Below are 18,540 nucleotides of genomic sequence, written 5' to 3' on the forward strand. Positions count from 1 at the left end.
CACCTTCTCGAGATAACTTAAGATTTGATAACAAAAGGTGACATCTTTAATTTTTTTATTCAGTCCATTATTGGTGGCAACCCTTCATTTAGCTGGACACTAAATTCTTAATTCCCTCTCTAAACTTCCCTGCCTTTCTACCTCACTCTCCTCTTCTATGGCAATCATCCTGATATTATTTTACTAGGCTCAATGCGAAAGCCAACGATATAAAAAATGAAATGACAATATTGTATCAAATGAACTGTATCCATTCAATACATCAACACCTAGGGTAGTCATGTTACAGTGTGCTTCTTACCTTGGTATATCAATTTCCCTGGAATGAAGAAGGAATTACGCAGCAATAGATTGGGAAATTTGTGATGTTCCTTGTAACTTTCATTCAGACGTGGCACGATTGCATGAATCGTACCATGACCAAATCGGAAGGCTGCGGTGGCAAAAGCATTCTTAATACTTGGATCAATGGAACTATTATAACTTCTGTACTTGGGCAGGTATTTCCTCATTGCTCTTGGGCCAATTATTTTGGGTAGGTAGTCTCTGTAGGTAATTATCTGTATGTGAAGAAAGGTGAGAAAACAACTCACTAAGCGAATTAATCTGGAAATCAATCATATCACAGGATTGATGTCAGAAAGTTAAGAGTATAGTATTCCTACCACAAAAGGGGAAGAAATCTATTTTGGCGATAAGGAATTAAGAAGTGCACTGCAGCTGCCATTTACCCTCTAATTCTAAGATTGAGTTCAAATTTACATCAGCACATGGAACAAAGATTTCATTTATTTTAAATAAGGTAACTCTAGTGCATCAAAACAGAATATTCCTGCCTTCTCAGAGATATAACCTGTAATCAATTATCAGAAAAATGTGATCACCCATTTGATATTCAACCACTTTTTTTGCCAATTCTTCTCCAGATCAGTACGACTTTTAACTTAGAATATTTCTCCTCAAAAATACAAAGAAACCAGAGATTTGAAAGTTATGAAATAATGCAGAGGTCTGGGTGTATCTGTCAGAGAATGTAACAGGGGAACATTTTTTGCCTTTTGATTGGTGGCAGGCAATCTGACTTGCTCTCAGTGGGGGTGATTGTCGTGTTAACAAGATTAAGTTGTGCCAAAGAGACTCTGTGCTGAATTCTCTCTTTGTTGGCAAAGATAGAAGAGATATGCTGTTTCAGCATGTATCTGTTGCCAACCTGCTGCAACTTCCGAAACATACCATGATTTATTTTACAGGATAGGTTTGGAAGTGTGAAAAAGAAAGCTTAGTGTTTATACTAGGTAGTGAGAAAGAAGGGAAGATGGATGAGCAAGTGAGCAAAGGTGAAACAAATGATGGAAAATGTATATCAGAACTGATGCCTTAATTTCCCTTTTAGGCTATTCGTTGCAAGGATGAAAGCATCTCTGGCTTGGCCAGCATTTAAAGTCATAGAGTCATAGAGATGTACAGCATGGAAACAGACCCTTCGGTCCAACCCGTCCATGCCGACCAGATATCCCAAACCAATCTAGTTCCACCTGCCAACACACGGCCCATATCCCTCTAAACCCTTCCTATTCACATACCCATCCAGATGCCTTTTAAATGTTGCAACTGTACCAGCCTCCACCACTTCCTCTAGCAGCTCATTCCATACACGTACCACCCTCTGTGTGAAAATGTTGCCCCTTAGGTCTCTTTAATATCTACCCCCTCTCATCCTAAACCTATGCCCTCTAGTTCTGGATTCCCCCACCTTAGGGAAAAGACTTTGTCTATTTATCCTATTCTTGCCCCTCATAATTTCTAAACCTCTATAAGGTCACCCCTCAGCCTCCGATGCTCCCGGGAAAACAGCCCTAGCCTATTCAACCTCTTCTTATTGCTCAAATCCTCCAAGCCTGGCAACATCCTTGTAAATCTTTACTGAACCCTTTCAAGTTTCACAACATCTTTCCGATAGGAAGGAGACCAGAATTGCATGCAATATTCCATCAGTGGCCTAACGAATGTCCTGTATAGCCTCAACATGACCTCCCAACTCCTGTACTCAATACTCTGACCAATAAAGGAAAGCATACCAAACAACTTCTTCACTATCCTATCTACCTGCAACTCCACTTTCAAGGAGCTATGAACCTGCACTCCAAGGTCTCTTTGTTCAGCAACACTCCCTACGACCTTACCATTAAGTGTGTAAGTCCTGCTAAGATTTGCTTTCCCAAAATGCTACACCTCACATTTATCTAAATTAAACTCCATCTGCCACTTCTCAGCCCATTGGCCTATTTGATCAAAATCCCATTTGAGGTAACCCTCTTCGCTGTCCACTACACCTCCATATTTGGTGTTATTGGAAAACTTACTAACTATATCTGTTATTCTCACATCCAAATCATTTATATAAATGATGAAAAGTAGAGGACCCAGTGCCGATCCTTGTGGCACTCCACTGGTCTCAGGCCTCCAGTCTGAAAAACAACCCTCCACCACCACCCTCTGTCTTCTACCCTTGAGCCAGTTCTGTCTCCAAATGGCTAGTTCTCCCTGTATTCTATGAGATGTAACCTTGCTAACCAGTGTCCCATGGGGAACCTTGTTGAACGCCTTACTGAAGTCCAGATTGATCACATCTACCACTCTGCCCTCATCAATCCTCTTTGTTACTTCTTCAAAAAACTCAATCAAGTTTATGAGACATGATTTCCCACGCACAAAGCCGTGTTGACTATCCCTAATCAGTCCTTGCATTTCCAAATACATGTACATCCTGTCCCTCAGGATTGCCTCCAACAACCTGCCCACCACCAACGTCAGGCTCACTGGTCTATCATTGCCTGGTTTGTCCTTACCACCGTTCTTAAACAGTGGCACCACATTAATCAACCTCCAGTCTTCCGACACCTCACCTGTGACTATCGATGAGACAAATATCTCAGCAAGAGGCCTAGCAATCACTTTCCCAGTTTCCCACAGAGTTCTAGGGTATACCTGATCAGGTCCTGGGGATTTATCCACTTTTATGTATTTCAACACATCCAGCCCTTCCTTATTTATTTCCCATTTCTAGTTAACCTGGAGAAAGTGGCAGTTAGTTGCCTTGAACTATTGCAGTCCATGTGCTACAGGTACACCCCCATTATTGAGAAAGATCTCCAGAATGTTGACCTAGTGGAAGTAAAGGAAGAGTAATATAGTTCTAGGTTAGGTTGGTGTGATACTTCTTGGAAAATATTTCCCATGTATCTGTTGTCCTCATTATTTTCGAAGTCATGAATTTGAAGGTTGCTGCTAAAAAATCCTTAGTGAGGTGTTGCAGTACATCTTATACATGGTACACACTCCCAGTGTTTAACTACTTTGTAAGAACATGGGACGTCATCCTATACTGTGCCATGGTAGCTTTCTAGGTGGATATTGCAATGGCCAGTAACAGATACCTGTTGATAGACATTAGTTACCTTACACTGGTAATCAGATGAAATTTAATTCTCTTCGGCTTTTTCTTGACTTATCTTTGGCAATGTTTCAATTGAAAAACACTGCATTTTTTCTAATTGTTTCGTACACTTCAAGGAACAATGAAATTTATTCAACTAAGTTAATAGGGTGACATGATGGCTCAGTGGTTAGCACTGCTGCCTCACAGTGCCAGGGTCCTGTGTTTAATTCCCGTCTTGTGCAACTATCTGTGTGGAGTTTGCACATTCTCCACGTGTTTGCGTGGGTTTCCTCTGGGTGCTCTGGTTTCCTCCCACAGTCCAAAGATGTGCAGGTCAGGTGAAGTGGATATGCTAAATTACCCGTAGTGTTACGTGCATTAGTCAGGGTTCAGTGTAGGGGAATGGGTTTGGGTGGGTTGCTCTTCAGAGGGTCAGTGTGGACTTGTTGGGCCGAAGGGCTTTTCCACACTGTAGGGAATCTAATCAAATCTTAATATAAACAATTCACCCTTAAAAACAACTTGCTTGACAGTTATTAATTGTGCTTTTTAAGTTAGGTTAGGCCCACTACAAAGGTTATATATGTCGGTGTAGTCTTAGTGGGCCTCAGGGCCTGTTCCTGTGCTGCACTGTTCTTTGCTCATTGTTAACTATTTAACTAGGGGCACAATTACAGATGTGTGCACGTGCACTGGCCACATCCATGGATCAGGAGATGATCACACATTTGGTCCACCTGGTGAATTGCTGCAATGATGTTTCTCGCCTCCTGGTAGATTTTTTCTCCACTCCAATGTGGGTTCAGTTTCTTCAGTGCTCTCGCCAAGCGATTGTGTTCCCGGAGGAACATTGTATGGAACACTGTGATCCTGACATTCTCATTTGCACGTATGTCACCTGTGTAGTTAAAAGAGGCAAGACAAATTCAGGAACCTGAAATAAAAATAGAAAATGTTGAATATAACGACGACGTTAATTAGATTCTGAGAAGACAAAATAGTGGTTAAAGTTTGGCTGGAGATTTGTTTTTATAATAAAAGTGGCAGCCTGCTCCATCATGCAACACGATCATGGCTGATCTGTTTGTCTTCCTAACTTCTCATTCTCATCACTCCATATAATGATTGACTCCCTTGCCTGACAAGAATCTATCTACATCCCCTTGAAAATATTCAACGAGACTGCTTCCCCTGCCTTCTGAGGCAGGGTTCCAAAGTTATACAATCCTCAGTGAAAATAATTCTTATCATCTCTGCCCGAAAAGGGTTCCCTTTCATTTTAAACAGTGTCCCTCGTTCTGGACTTATCCACAGAAGGCAACTTTGTATTTCCACCTGGTAAAGGCTGCTCAAGATCTTATAGATTTTTCTCATCTACTTGTTCAGATTTGTCCAGCACAGGAGAGTTAGGATTTGAACTCAGGCCTCTGTCACTACCTCTGAGCCACAAGCTACTGCTCAAGATGTTATATCCTTGAATCAAAGCACCTCACTATCATGATCACCCTGGAAACAAGCCTTGTCTGTCAATCCATCCCTGATAAGACAGCCACTCATTTCAGCTAACAACATATAAACCTCCTCTGAACTGCTTTCAATACAGTTACACTGTTCCATAAATCTGTGCACGGTATCCGAGATATTATGTTTAACTGAAGCATGACTTCCTTACTTTTATACAATAAAATGACTGGAGATCTGAAATCAAAGCAGAAAGCTCTGGAGAAACTCATTCATTCTGGCAGCATCTGCTGACAGAGAAACTGAGTTAATGATTTTGAGTCTTATATGACTCTTCAATGGTTATGCTAGCAAGTTTTGAGAATATTTGTAGCTCAGTTTGGGCTTCTGGATGTAGGTTTGCTCACTGAGCTGGAAGGCTCATTTTCAGACATTTTGTCATCAATGTAGGTAACATCTTCAGTGAGCCTGTGGACAAAGATGATTACTGCTTTCTATTTATATGTTTGGGTTTCTTTAGGTTGGTGATGTCATTTCCTGTGTGATGCCATTTCCTGTGGTGGTCATTCCCAGTTCTTTTTCTCAGGGAGTGGTAAATGGGGTCCAAGTCAATGTGTTTGTTGATAGAGTTCCAGTTGGAATGCCATGCTTCTAGAAATTCTCATGCTTGTCTCTGTTTGGCTTGTCCTAGGATGGATGTGTTGTCCCAGTCGAAGTGGTGTCCTTCCTTATCTGTATGTAAGGATACTAGTGAGAGAGGGTTGTGTCATATTGCGGCTAGTTGATGTTCTTGTATCCTGGTGGCTAGTTTTCTGCCTATTTGTCTAATGTAGTGTTTGTTACAGTTCTTGTATGGTATTTTGTACATGACATTAGTTTTGCTTGTTGTCTGTATAGGGTCTTTCAAGTTTTTTAGCTGCTGTTTTAGTGCGTTGGTTGGTTTGTGGGCCACCATAATGCCAATGGGTTTGAGTAGTCTTTCATGTAGGGGAGAATGACGAGAGTTTCTGGACACGTCTTGTCTCCCTGTTTGGGTTTGTGGCTGAGAAATCAGTGGACTGTGTTCATTGGGTACCCATTCTTTTTGAATACTCAGATTTTCCTCTGTTCTGTGTAGTTCCTCTGTGCTGTAGCGTATGGTGGCTCATTGAAATAATGTTCTGATGCTGCTATGTTTGTGGATGTTGGGATGATGCTTCATCCCACAATCCACAAATGAAACTGTATCTGTAAACTAAAATTTTGTGGCTCATGAATTAGAACACCAAGGTCCCCCCTTGCACTTTGAAATTTGGCAATCATTCTTCACCTAGATAATGTTTTGCTTTTTTTTTTTCCTACCAAAGTGAACAACCTCACATTTTCCCCACAAAATACTCTCTGATTCTTTCCCACTCACCAAACCTATCTACATCCATCGACAAATTACTTATGTCCTTTTCGCAACGTACTTTTCTCATTTTAATTGCTACAATCATGATCATATTGAACGGCACAGCAGAGCCAATGAGCTAAATGGCCTACTCATGCTCAACTGACTTTGTTTCTATCTTTGTGTCAACTGCAAATTTTACTCCCAAGCATTCACTGCCCTTAGTTAAGTCACTGATATAAATTGTAGAAAGCTAAAGCTCCAGCTCAGATTCTTACAAGTCTCCACTCATCACATTCTGCCAATTAGAAAAAGTTGCTTTTCTTCATACTCTGTTTTCTACCAGCCAACCAATCTTTATCCATGCTAATATGTTACCCCTTACGTGATGGACTCCTGCTTTGCCCAATAACCTTTCATATGGCACTTGGCCAGTTGCTCTCTGCAAATCTAACTCTAGTACATCAACAAGCTCCCTTCTTGTCACATCATGTGTTAGTCCTTCAAAGAGCTCCAACGAATTGATTTCTTTTTCTTAGAGCCATGCTTGTTCTTCTCGATTATATTGAGCTTTTGGAAGTGTGGTGCTATAACTTTTTTAATGCTTGATTCTAATACCTTTCCCATAGAAGACATCAAGCGATCTAACTCATAGTTTCTTTCTATCACATCCTGCCCCCAACTCCCAGCTTCTTGAATATAGGGTTAGATATGTTATTTTCCAGTTTGATGGAGCCGTTACACAATTTAGGGAATTTTGGAAGGTTAACACCAATTAATCTACAACCTCATTAGTTATCTTCTTTAAGAGGATCCAGGTTTCACCAGTTTCCCCTCCTCCCACCTTATATCAGTCCCAACCTTCCAACCTGGCACCGCCCTCTTGAATGGCCCTATTTATCCATCTTCCTTCCCATCTATCTGCTCTACCCTCCTCTCCGGCGTATCACCTTCATCTCCTACCTTCATCTACATTGCATTCTCACCTACCTTCCCCCCAACCCCACTCCACTCTTATCTATCTCTTAACCCCCTTGGCCCACAAGCCTCAATCCTGATGAGGGGCTTATGCCTGAAACATTGATTCTTCTGCTCCTCGGATGCTGCCTGACCGGCTGTGCTTTTCCAGCATCACACTCTTGGACACCTCTTTTAAGAGCCTTGGATGAAGCCCATCAGAACCCAAAGATTTGCCAAACTGCATCTCCATCAAATTGCTCAGTCCCAATTCCCTGGTGATTTCACTACGTTCCTCTGTTCCTTCCACTCCCTGACATATAGCTATCACTGGAATGTTTTTATGTCCTTTGTCATTTCTTTATTATCTACGATTAGTTCCCCATTCTCCCTGTCTAGAGAACTAAAGCTCATTTTACGCATTCATTTACTTTCAAAATGGACGGCATGGTGGCACAGTGGTTAGCACTGTGGCCTCACAGCACCAGAGACCTGGGTTCAATTCCTGCCTCAGGCGACTGTCTGTGTGGAGTTTGCACATTCTCCCCGTGTCTTCGTGGGTTTTTTCTGGGTGCTCCGGTTTCCTCCCACAATTCAAAAATGTGCAGCTTAGGTGAATTGGCCATGCTAAATTGCCCGTAGTGTTAGGTGAAAGGGTAATTGTAGGGGAATGGGTCTGGGTGGGTTGCGCGTCGGTGTGGACTTGTTGGGCCGAAGGGCCTGTTTCCACACTGTAATCTAATCTAAAAGATATCCTCAGTGGAACTTGATATTTTCTAATTAATCTGTTCAGAGATGTTATTACAGACCTTGGTAGCAGGTGGGACTTGAACCCAGGCCTCCTGATCCAGAGGTAGCTGCACTACCACTGCACCACAAAAGCCAGGAGATGAATGATTTTGTAGGGCGGAGGAAAACACATTGGAGGGAGGCATGCGGACCACTGTTGCAAGTCAAGAAGAAGGACATTTTCTATGACAAAGAATCAATCTGCTTCTGAGCAGATTGCTGAAAATCTGGAAACAGATGACAACTGATAATGATTAAAGAAGAATCATTTTAATAACACAGCAAACGTGTATAATTAAAAGAATTAGTGTAAAACTGAATGCCAGGATGGACTGTAAGTAATCCTGATCATTACCTATCCAATTCACTTGTATCAGCAAGGGAAAAATACACAGACAATTATATGAAATCTCCACAGGAATAAAATAGAAGACAGGTTAAAAAAAAGGAGAGCTGGAATAATTGTATCTGGAAGTGGCAAAATATATGAATGAGATTCAGTGATAGCGGAACTGATATCTGGGCTGGTGCAAGTAATGCATTGATGATAAAAGGAAGCAATCTTTGGAATGGAGAGGATGTGTGTTTAAAAATACAAATTCTGGAAAATCTATTATAAAGCAAACACTGATAATGCCACAGTTCGATTAGTATGTGAAAAAGAACACAGCAGGTTTTAATGTTTTAAATGTATAGATATCAACAGACTCAAATCAGTTAAATAACCTGCTATGGTACATTTTCTCTAGCCCAGTGTGCATTTCCAGTATTTTTTGCTTATTTCTAATTTGAAATTCCCTTTCTTAATTGACTTAACTGTATTCGATTTAAGCATGGTCCAATGTTTAAACGCATTAATCCTATCTTAATGTCTTTGTAAGATCTTCCAAAGCAAAATTGGCTCTCGTCTGCAAATTTGGCTAGTGTTTTGTGCAATTGGTAACAGCTATATATGGTAACTTAAGCAATGAGATTATATGTACAGAAGGTGCACCATCTGAACTTTCCTTAGTTTATTTCTTACCAGCAAAGAAACATGGAATATCAGGATGATCATCGTCAGCTGTCCGACAGCGATCTTGAGCACAAGGGTTCATTGAAATATTTATAAATGGTAAATGTTCTAATCCATTGTCTGTGAAGACTTCATTCACACGTAACAGACCCAAATTACTTGTTTGGTCTCTCAAGAGGTTTGCCATGGCCTCTGTACTGCCGTACACCATGCTGGCATCGATGAAGGTTGTTATACCATTTAACTGTTCACGTGTGTGAAGATTTCCAAAGCGTTTGGCTGATTGGCGAGTGACACATGCAGGAGCAGAACGGAAGAAAGACAGACATCCGTTTGGGTCCATAATTCTATGATCATCCTGTGGAATCTATAAGTCAATCAGATAGATAATAATAGGGATTACTTACAATTTATCCTGGTATTCAGATTTACTCAAATTTTTAAATACGATTTATGAGAGTATGCTCTTAGGTAGGTGTCATTAAACTTCATTTTTCCACCTTTTTAGATCTTCTCCAATCACCTAAAACTTGAAACTTGTGTCTTTCCTTACAATTAACTTTCCTGGTTCCTGATATTAACAAAGTGATATACACAATGTGTATATCATTATGTATTTAATATCATTTTGTGTATCTTTTCGGTAGACCACAGTCCGTAGCTTAATGTTGTAGGCCCATTGATGTTCAGATGCTTCTTCATTGCCATTGTATCTATTATAAGATCAGAAGTGGGCAGTGCGCCTACTTCTCCAACCAGGACTCCCGCCCACCCTCTGATGACCCCTTCTCCCGCCTCCAACACACCCCATCCACCTGGACATCCCGTGCTGGCCTCTTACCCGCCCTCAATCTCTTCATAGCCAACTGCCGCCGTGACACTGACCGCCTCAACCTCTCCACCCCTCTCACCCACTCCAACCTCTCACCCTCGGAACGTGCGGCCCTCCACTCCCTCCGCTCCAACCCCAACCTCACCATCAAACCGGCAGACAAGGGAGGCGCGGTGGTAGTTTGGCGCACAGATCTCTATATTGCTGAGGCTAAACGCCAGCTCGCGGACACCTCCTCCTATTGCCCCCTTGACCTTGACCCCACCTCCCACCACCAAACCCTCATCTCCCAGACCATCCATAACCTCATCACCTCAGGGGATCTCCCATCCACCGCCTCCAACCTCATAGTCCCACAACCCCGCACCGCCCGTTTCTACCTCCTGCCCAAAATCCACAAACCTGACTGCCCCGGCCGACCCGTTGTCTCAGCCTGCTCCTGCCCCACCGAACTCATCTCTGCATACCTTGACACTGTCCTGTCCCCCTTAGTCCAAGAACTCCCCACCTATGTTCGGGACACCACCCACACCCTCCACCTCCTCCATGATTTTCGCTTCCCCGGCCCCCAATGCCTTATCTTCATGGACATCCAGTCCCTGTACACCTCCATCCCCCATCACAAAGGACTCAAAGCCCTCCGCTTCTTCCTTTCCTGCCGTACCAACCAGTACCTTTCCACTGACACCCTCCTTCGACTGACTGAACTGGTCCTCACTCTTAACTACTTCTCCTTCCAATCCTCCCACTTCCTCCAAACCAAAGGAGTAGCCATGGGCACCCGCATGGGCCCTAGCTATGCCTGCCTCTTCGTTGGATTTGTGGAACAGTCCATCTTCCGCAGCTACACTGGCACCACCTCCCACCTTTTCCTCCGCTACATCGATGACTGTATCGGCGCTACCTCGTGCTCCCACGAGGAGGTTGAACAGTTCATCCACTTTACCAACACCTTCCACCCCGACCTCAAATTTACCTGGACCGTCTCAGACTCCTCCCTCCCCTTCCTAGACCTCTCCATCTCTATCTTGGACGACCGACTCAACACGGATGTATACTATAAACCGACTAACTCCCACAGCTACCTAGACTACCCCTCCTCCCACCCTGCCCCCTGTAAAAATGCAATCCCATATTCCCAATTCCTTTGTCTCCGCCGCATCAGCTCCCAGGAGGACCAGTTCCAATACCAAACAACCCAGATGGCCTCCTTCTTCAAAGACCGCAATTTCCCCTCAGACGTGGTTGACGATGCTCTCCACCGCATCTCCTCCACTTCCCGCTCCTCCGCCCTTGAACCCCGCCCCTCTAATCGCCACCAGGACAGAACCCCACTGGTCCTCACCTACCACCCCACCAACCTCCAGATACATCGGATCATCCTTCGTCATTTCCGCCACCTCCAAATGGACCCCACCACCAGGGATATATTTCCCTCCCCTCCCCTATCAGCGTTCCGGAAACACCACTCCCTCCGCGACTCCCTTGTCAGATCCACATCCCCCCACCAACACAACCTCCACTCCCGGCACCTTCCCCTGCAACCGCACAAAATGCAAAACTTGCACCCACACCTCCCCCCTCACTTCCATCCAAGGCCCCAAGGGATCCTTCAATATCCATCAGAAATTCACCTGCACCTCCACCCACATCATTTACTGCATCCGCTGCACCCGATGTGGCCTCCTATACATTGGGGAGACAGGCTGCCTACTTGCGGAACGTTTCAGAGAACACCTCTGGGACACCCAGACCAACCAACCCAACCGCCCTGTGGGTGAACACTTTAACTCCCCCTCCCACTTTGCCAAGGACATGCAGGTCCTTGGCCTCCTCCATCGCCAGACCATGGCAACACAATGCCTGGAGGAAGAGCGTCTCATCTTCCGCCTAGGAATCCTCCAGACACAGGGGATGAATGCGGATTTCTCCAGCTTCCTCATTTCCCCTCCCCCCACCTTTTCTCAGTCCCAGCCCTCAGACTCAGCACTGCCTTCTTGACCTGCAATCTTCTTCCCGACCTCTCCTCTCCGGCCTATCACCCTCACCTTAACCTCCTTCCACCTATCGCATTCCCAACACCCCTCCACAAGTCCCACCTCCCTACCTTTTATCTTAGCCTGCTTGGCACACCCTCCTCATTCCTGAAGAAGGGCTTATGCCCGATTCTCCTTCTCCTTGGATGCTGCCTGACCTGCTGCGCTTTTCCAGCAACACATTTTTAAGTTCACTGGTAATAACAAGATTTAGTACCATTTTCAATTTGAAGCATTTCATGCCCCAATGCTAAGCACCTATTGTTGTGTTCCTTCCATCACCATCCTATCTTGTACCAGTAACTGAATTGACCAGAAGTTGAGTATTTCGCAGTGAGTGTCTCATTTCCGGATTTCAGTACCTAAGAAACGCAAATCAAAAGTGTAATGCAATCCTCCCCAAAATTAAGGATGGCTGCAGAACCAGTAATAGCCGAGGAGCTCAACACTATCTGGGAAAAATGAACAATCCAGTTACTTGACACTCTATCTCCTACTTTAAAACATCTACACCTTGCATCATCAGAGTCAAGATTAGAGTGGTGCTGGAAAAGCACAACAGGTCAGGCAGCATTCGAAGAGCAGGAAAATCAATGTTTCAGGCAAAAGCCCTTCATCAGGAATGCCCGCTGTTTTGCCAGAAACATCGATTTTCCTGTTCCTTGGATGCTGCTTGACCTGCTGTGCTTTTCCAGCACCACTCTAATCTTGGTCCTAATCTCCAGCATCTGCAGTATCCACCCCACCTTGCATCATCAGCCTATTGTGGCTGCAACTCAATCTGTATGATACACTGCAGCAATTCAGCATGGCCTCTTCCTCCCAAATCCATAACCTGCAATATCTCGAAGGACAAAGAGAGCAGGTGAATGTTGAACAAAGTTACACATCATTCCAACTTGGATTGTTTTGTTGCTAAATCATTATCCTGGAACTTATTATCCCTAATAGCATGGTAGGAATCCCTACACTAGACAGACAGGATTGTTCAATAAATGGTTTACCATCTCTCTGACCAGGACATTAGTATTGGGCAATAAATGTCATTTATATCTACAGTAAAAGAACATACAGCTTTGTACGTCTACCTCATCCCTCTATTTATATCAACCTACAATCACAAGTACTCAAGATATTTGGTTTTCAATATTAAAATTTCATTTGACATTGACCTGCCATTTTGCCTTGCTAGGCGGGCAGCTGAGCTGTGTTGCATGACTGCTGGGGGATTTAGGAAGTATCTGAAGCTGTTTGATCTTGAGTTCAGGCTTTCTGAGAATGACAGGCAGCTGCAGTCACTGTGGAGTCAGAGTTGCCTGGATCATATTTCCTTTTCACTCAATAGGCAGCGAGAGGCCAGGATGGTAGATGAACAGCAGAAGAGGCAGCAACTGTAAAGAACATTCCAGAGCGAAAGCAGAAAATTCTGCAGCTGAAAGGCATTGAGCTAGAAGTTGTTGGGAGAGCATGTATCTTCTGTTGGAATATCCAGAACAAGGTAAGAATTTAAATAATTGGATCTTGAAGTTATCTCTGGCTAGCTTCTAGTAACAAACAGTCGTGAGGATACAGGTTGTTCTGCGATAACGTTAACGTTTTGTTAACGTGAATTTGCTGTAACATGATTAATGAATTGGGGATGCTGTTTCTAAAGTGCGAACTTTTAAAACATGTGTTGGCAGTAATATGATTACATTACCAACACTTGTTTCTAAAATGTGACTTTTCTATAATGTGGGGTTGCACAAGAACGCAACCATCGTGTTATATAGGAGCTCCCTGTAGAAATAGCAAGAGATGGAGATTCAAAGTGTGACTTGAGGAGTGGTTCAAGAGAAAAAGCTTCAGATCCTGAGGTGAGCAATTCTGAAGATGCAGAAGATTTCTAAAGGAACAGATTTCAACTCAGCAAGCCTCAGACTACCTCCTCAATGCGAGTCCACTTGTTTCATCAGGGAAATCTCAAACTATTATTGACAGAGTAATAGATACATAGGAAGTAGGCTGGACAACACATAAGAAGAAACAGTAGTCTGTCAATAACAAGCAGATCACTAAGGACAATGGGAAGATCTATACGGGGAACTGATCTTGGACATGACTAATGAGCTCTGGAATTAAAATGGGGATGAGGAGTTTCCCTTGAGTTTATGAGCAACCCACCACAAACTGGTAGAATCCTTTTAAAATATACACATTCTGCTCCTCACGTGGGCATTTGTTCGATCATTTTAACATGACCCGTAAGCAGGAGAGCAATGGTGCTTTCTCACCGATGCAAACATGCTGGGATCACTTGCAAACAGTCCTTGCTCACATTAACACGGAAACACCTATCTCTTTCTAGGCAGAGTAGGCAGTCAAGCTCCTCTGAGCCTCTGATTGAAATTCTGGTCCTCCTTAGCCTCGTAGTCTTCCATTCGCCTTTCCCAATGTGGAGACCGTCCCCTGAATCCTAACTAATTTCCAGGCCCTGTCACTCAATTTCTCTACGTGCCAATGAGTCAAGAAATGTGCAGGTATCTGAGAGTGAACATGCAAGTGAAGCTCGGAGACTATACCAACAATGAATCTTGGCCTGTAAACCTGGCTGCCATCCACTGCCTTAAATTAAAATGTAACGTCAGGTTAAGTTGCAAAAATGACATAAAGTGAGATTTTTCTACCCTTGAAATCTATGCCAGACCCCACAACTCCATCCTTAGCAGTTTAGAGGATTTCTATACATTCACCTGATTTCAGTCTGTTTTGGCACCTCCCTTAACTGGTTAATAGCTTTCAATTTGCTTTGCAGGACAGGGGACCTGCAGCAGATTTCTAACTGCACATTGGAATGGAGTCAACAGCAGTTTTACAGTCTGGTTGTGGTTATTTTTACAACAAGACAAACATAAGGTCAAGATGCCTCCCCTTGATCCAGGAACATGCTCAGTGCATTGGGTATTGCATGCAATGCCATGTCATGCTCGAGTTGGCCTTTTAGTTTTGAGAGAGGTTTGCTCAAAGTGCAGCAAGGATCTGGATAGTAACTGGATAGTAGCAGTGTCACTGAAACCTCATTGTATGTTTGTTTTACACAGAAACTCTTCCAGATACATAATTATATCACTGTTACCTGCTTGACTAAGAGGAAAATATTTGTGTCAACAGTGTACCACAGTGAAAGTATGACTCTGTAAGTAACCCATGTTGCAATTTTTAAAGATGTTGATATTGACAGTGAGTATATGCTGTAGAACACAGGCGTGCTTTTGATTGCTGACACCACTTACCTCAATTGGGAAGCATGGGGCTTCTTTGGAGCAACTTGTGCCACAGTCAACATTATCTTTTACAGCCATAAGAGTTAAACTTAGATCATGATCAATCCATTGGCCCCATTGCATAAGGAACTGAGAGTATTTGAGGTCCAAGGGTGTTTCATTAATGAGAAATTTCCTTATCTTGTTGGACACATGGCGGACCTAAGGAAGGAGCAGAATTGCTTATTACACTGACATTCTAAGCTTATTTTTCAAATATCTTCTCAAGATGTGGGTTTTCTTAATCTTAAGGGAGTGGTAATGGCCTTCTACACCGTAGTGAGACTGAATAGATTGCTATTCCTAGTGTGGTACATCATGGATTCAAGAAACACACAGTATAAATTCAAACCTTTCTTTAAGGACTAGAGGATTTTCCCCCTGAAGACCATTACTGAGCCAGTTGGATTATTGTTTGCTTTCTTTTAATTGTCATCCAGTTTATAACAGGTGAATTCACATTTGTAAACTCTCATGGCTGACTTAAACTTATGTTTTCTGGATTACTAGACTAGTCATATGATTGGAAAAGCACAACTGCTCAGGCAGCATCCAAGGAGCAGGAGAACTGATGTTTCAGACATAAGCCCTTCATCAGGAATGAAGAGCTTATGCCCAAAATGTCGATTCTCCTGCTCCTCAGATGCTGCCTGAGTGACTGTGCTTTTTCAGCGCCACACGTTTCAACTCCGATCTCCAGTATCTGCAGTCCTCACTTTCTCCCAGTTATACGATTGGTATGATACCACCCTAAGTGGAAAACCACACAAGCTCCTTTACAGACTCCAATCTGTCATGAAAAATCAAAGACGTTGGAGATACTCAATAAATGAGGCAGCACCCCTGGAGAGCATGAATATTTCCAGTCAATGAAGATGATTGTTCATCAGAAATCTTTTCAGCATTATACTTCAATTCTGTTCACTGTCTGGAGAGACACAAAACTAATTTCATATTCTCAGGAAAATTAAAGATAGAGTTTGCCACACAATTGGGCAGATCCCTCTCTTATACAGCCAGGCTTTGATATTTTTCCCCATTGCAGACATTCTTGCTAGCTTAATTATTTTATTGATGCTACACTGCTCAATTCCCCTTTTAAATTTTCTCAAAGTTTCTGTTAAAATTCTGACTTTAGATACAATTCTTCTCCCTGCAATCATATTGTTTGGAACTAATGATACCTTGCATGGTTTCCTGTTCTTCATTCATTACTTTTCCCAGGATGGAAGCACTGGAACATCTTAATTAACTGTGTTTTAAGGCTTCTTTCTCCCTTTGATAGGATGTAACATGTAAATTTGATAGGTGGCATATCATTGGCCCTTCCCTTATGAAACAGCCTGAATCTCTAAATGTTCATTTTGTTGAGTTTCATGAAAAGTTTTTTTCCACAAAGTCTGAAACTTCTTTCTCTTTATTGGCATAAGCTCACCCCATTAACTCTCTGTGGCACATGCTTTATGGCACTCCTCTTGTTCAATACTAGCCCAGTTCTACCCCTCACCATTGCTGGAACTATTCACTATATTGGGATGTCTTAGGCTATCCCTAGATCATTGGCACTGGTGCCATCTTTAAAAGCCTATTGTGCATCTCATCAAGTGCTGTGTTCCTGTTTATGACATTTGACCCTGACATGGCACACAAGGAGAAATTGGCACCCTCCATTGCAGACAGAGATCTGGAGGTCCCAGATAATGGACTGGGGCAGGGGAGGGATGCCTATGTCACCCAGGACCAGCAAAGGGGGTCAAGCCACCAGACCCTGCCTGGTCTGAGGCTGACAGTTAGGTGAGTACAGTCTCAGCCATCTGGAGGAATGCTGGGACATTATAGAGAGAAGATCCTTGATGTCTTGCTTTCAGCAAAAGTGAATGCCATCATCTTCTCTTTGCCAATTCACACTCACTGCCCCTGCAATCATCTCCCAATAAGGCATCTTCTCTGGTTTGCTGCTGTTCTCCCCAAAGCTCTGCACAACTGACCTGTACGCCCTCTGCATTACTGACTGACAAACGCACTCACTCAGTCACTCACTCATTTGCTCACTTGCTCACTTACTCACTAGTTCACTCACTCATTCACTCACTCACTTGCTTACTCACTTGCCCATTTACTCACTCACTCACTCATTTAGTCAGAACACCTCACCAATAACAACAGTCTGCCCACTTTTACCTTACTCAATCCCTCCCTTTCACCCATTCCAGGAGAAAATTCCGGGGCTGCACAGTGGCTCAGTGGTTAGTACTGCTGCCTCACAGCAGATCTGGATTCAATTCCAGCCTTGGGCAATTGTCTGCATGGGTTTCCTCCGTGTGCTCTGGTTTCCTCCCACAATCCAAAGATGTGCAGGTTAGATGGATTGGCCATGCTAAAAAGCCCATAATGTTAGGTGCATTAGTTAGAGGAAAATGGGTCTGGGCGGGTTACTCTTTGGAGGGTCAGTGTGGACTTGTTGGGCCGAAGGGCCTGTTTCCACACTGTTGGGAATCTAATCTAATCTAATCAAAACAGCGCATATTAGAACAGAAAATCAAGTCAGTTGGTGATGTGCCAAAATTCTCTCCTTCTACCTGGGCAGATACCGATTCTGACCAGTCCAGGTAATTGGGTGTCCAAACCACCAGTTGATATCAGAGACTCCTCTTGACACACTGTGTCGGGACGCCCTTATAGAAGGATCCCTGGGAGTTCAGTGACGACTACACCTGTTTGACTTTTAGACATAGCCGTTTGGCTGAAGTACATGCAGTGTGTTTGCTGCATTAGCTGCTGGCACATGGTACAGGAATGAGATTGACACAGCATGGGATCAGGCAGGAACAGGTCTGCTCCTTGACTATTGGCTGCCAACAGGCATGACAAGCTGCCTTGCTTTGCATCTATGCAAGAAAAAAACAAAGCAACATTACTGTGAGAATCCAGGGAGGTTTCAAGGTCAGCGCGTACCAAGCAGGGGAGCAGCCCTGAGATGCAGCCTTATCCGGTCTGTGAGCTGGTTACCTGTCCATACAGGCAAACTCTACTTGTGTCAGCGTGACAATGAGAGGAGCCCAGAAGTGTTCATTAAATTGCAGAAGCATCCTGTGAGTACATCAGAAATCTGATATGATGGTGGCTGGAGGCTGACACGTGCCAGATACGGGAAGTTGCTACGCTGCGGGTGTTTACTGAGAGGCAGGTGCATTCTAATCAACAGATCTGGATGGAACAAGTGGCAAGTCACCAGGTACCCAGTCAGAAGGCCATGTCAGGAATTCCAAGCACCTCATTCCTTTTTGGCAGGTGGTACAATAGGAATCTGCAGTAACAAGGAATTGTAATGGGGGTT

The 18,540-nt window shown here is 43.5% G+C and overlaps 2 protein-coding genes across 2 annotated transcripts in view; one reads left to right on the plus strand and one right to left on the minus strand.

Annotated features, from left to right (window-relative positions):
* LOC140491402 (uncharacterized) overlaps positions 1–18,540 on the plus strand; it is a 272,700-nt gene that overhangs the window by 83,209 nt on the left and 170,951 nt on the right. Inside the window, exons 2-3 of the mRNA XM_072589523.1 lie at positions 13,247–13,399; positions 14,982–15,076. The gene's annotated coding sequence lies outside the window, so the exon portion shown is untranslated. The remainder of the gene's footprint in view (positions 1–13,246; positions 13,400–14,981; positions 15,077–18,540) is intronic.
* LOC140491195 (myeloperoxidase-like) overlaps positions 1–18,540 on the minus strand; it is a 121,347-nt gene that overhangs the window by 26,372 nt on the left and 76,435 nt on the right. The window contains exons 7-10 of the mRNA XM_072589174.1: positions 15,174–15,365; positions 9,043–9,400; positions 4,177–4,337; positions 302–560 (exon numbers count right to left, since the gene is read on the minus strand). Coding sequence (XP_072445275.1) covers positions 302–560; positions 4,177–4,337; positions 9,043–9,400; positions 15,174–15,365 — 970 coding nt within the window. The remainder of the gene's footprint in view (positions 1–301; positions 561–4,176; positions 4,338–9,042; positions 9,401–15,173; positions 15,366–18,540) is intronic.

This window comes from Chiloscyllium punctatum, chromosome 19, assembly GCF_047496795.1.
Source record: "Chiloscyllium punctatum isolate Juve2018m chromosome 19, sChiPun1.3, whole genome shotgun sequence".
NCBI lineage: Eukaryota > Metazoa > Chordata > Chondrichthyes > Orectolobiformes > Hemiscylliidae > Chiloscyllium > Chiloscyllium punctatum.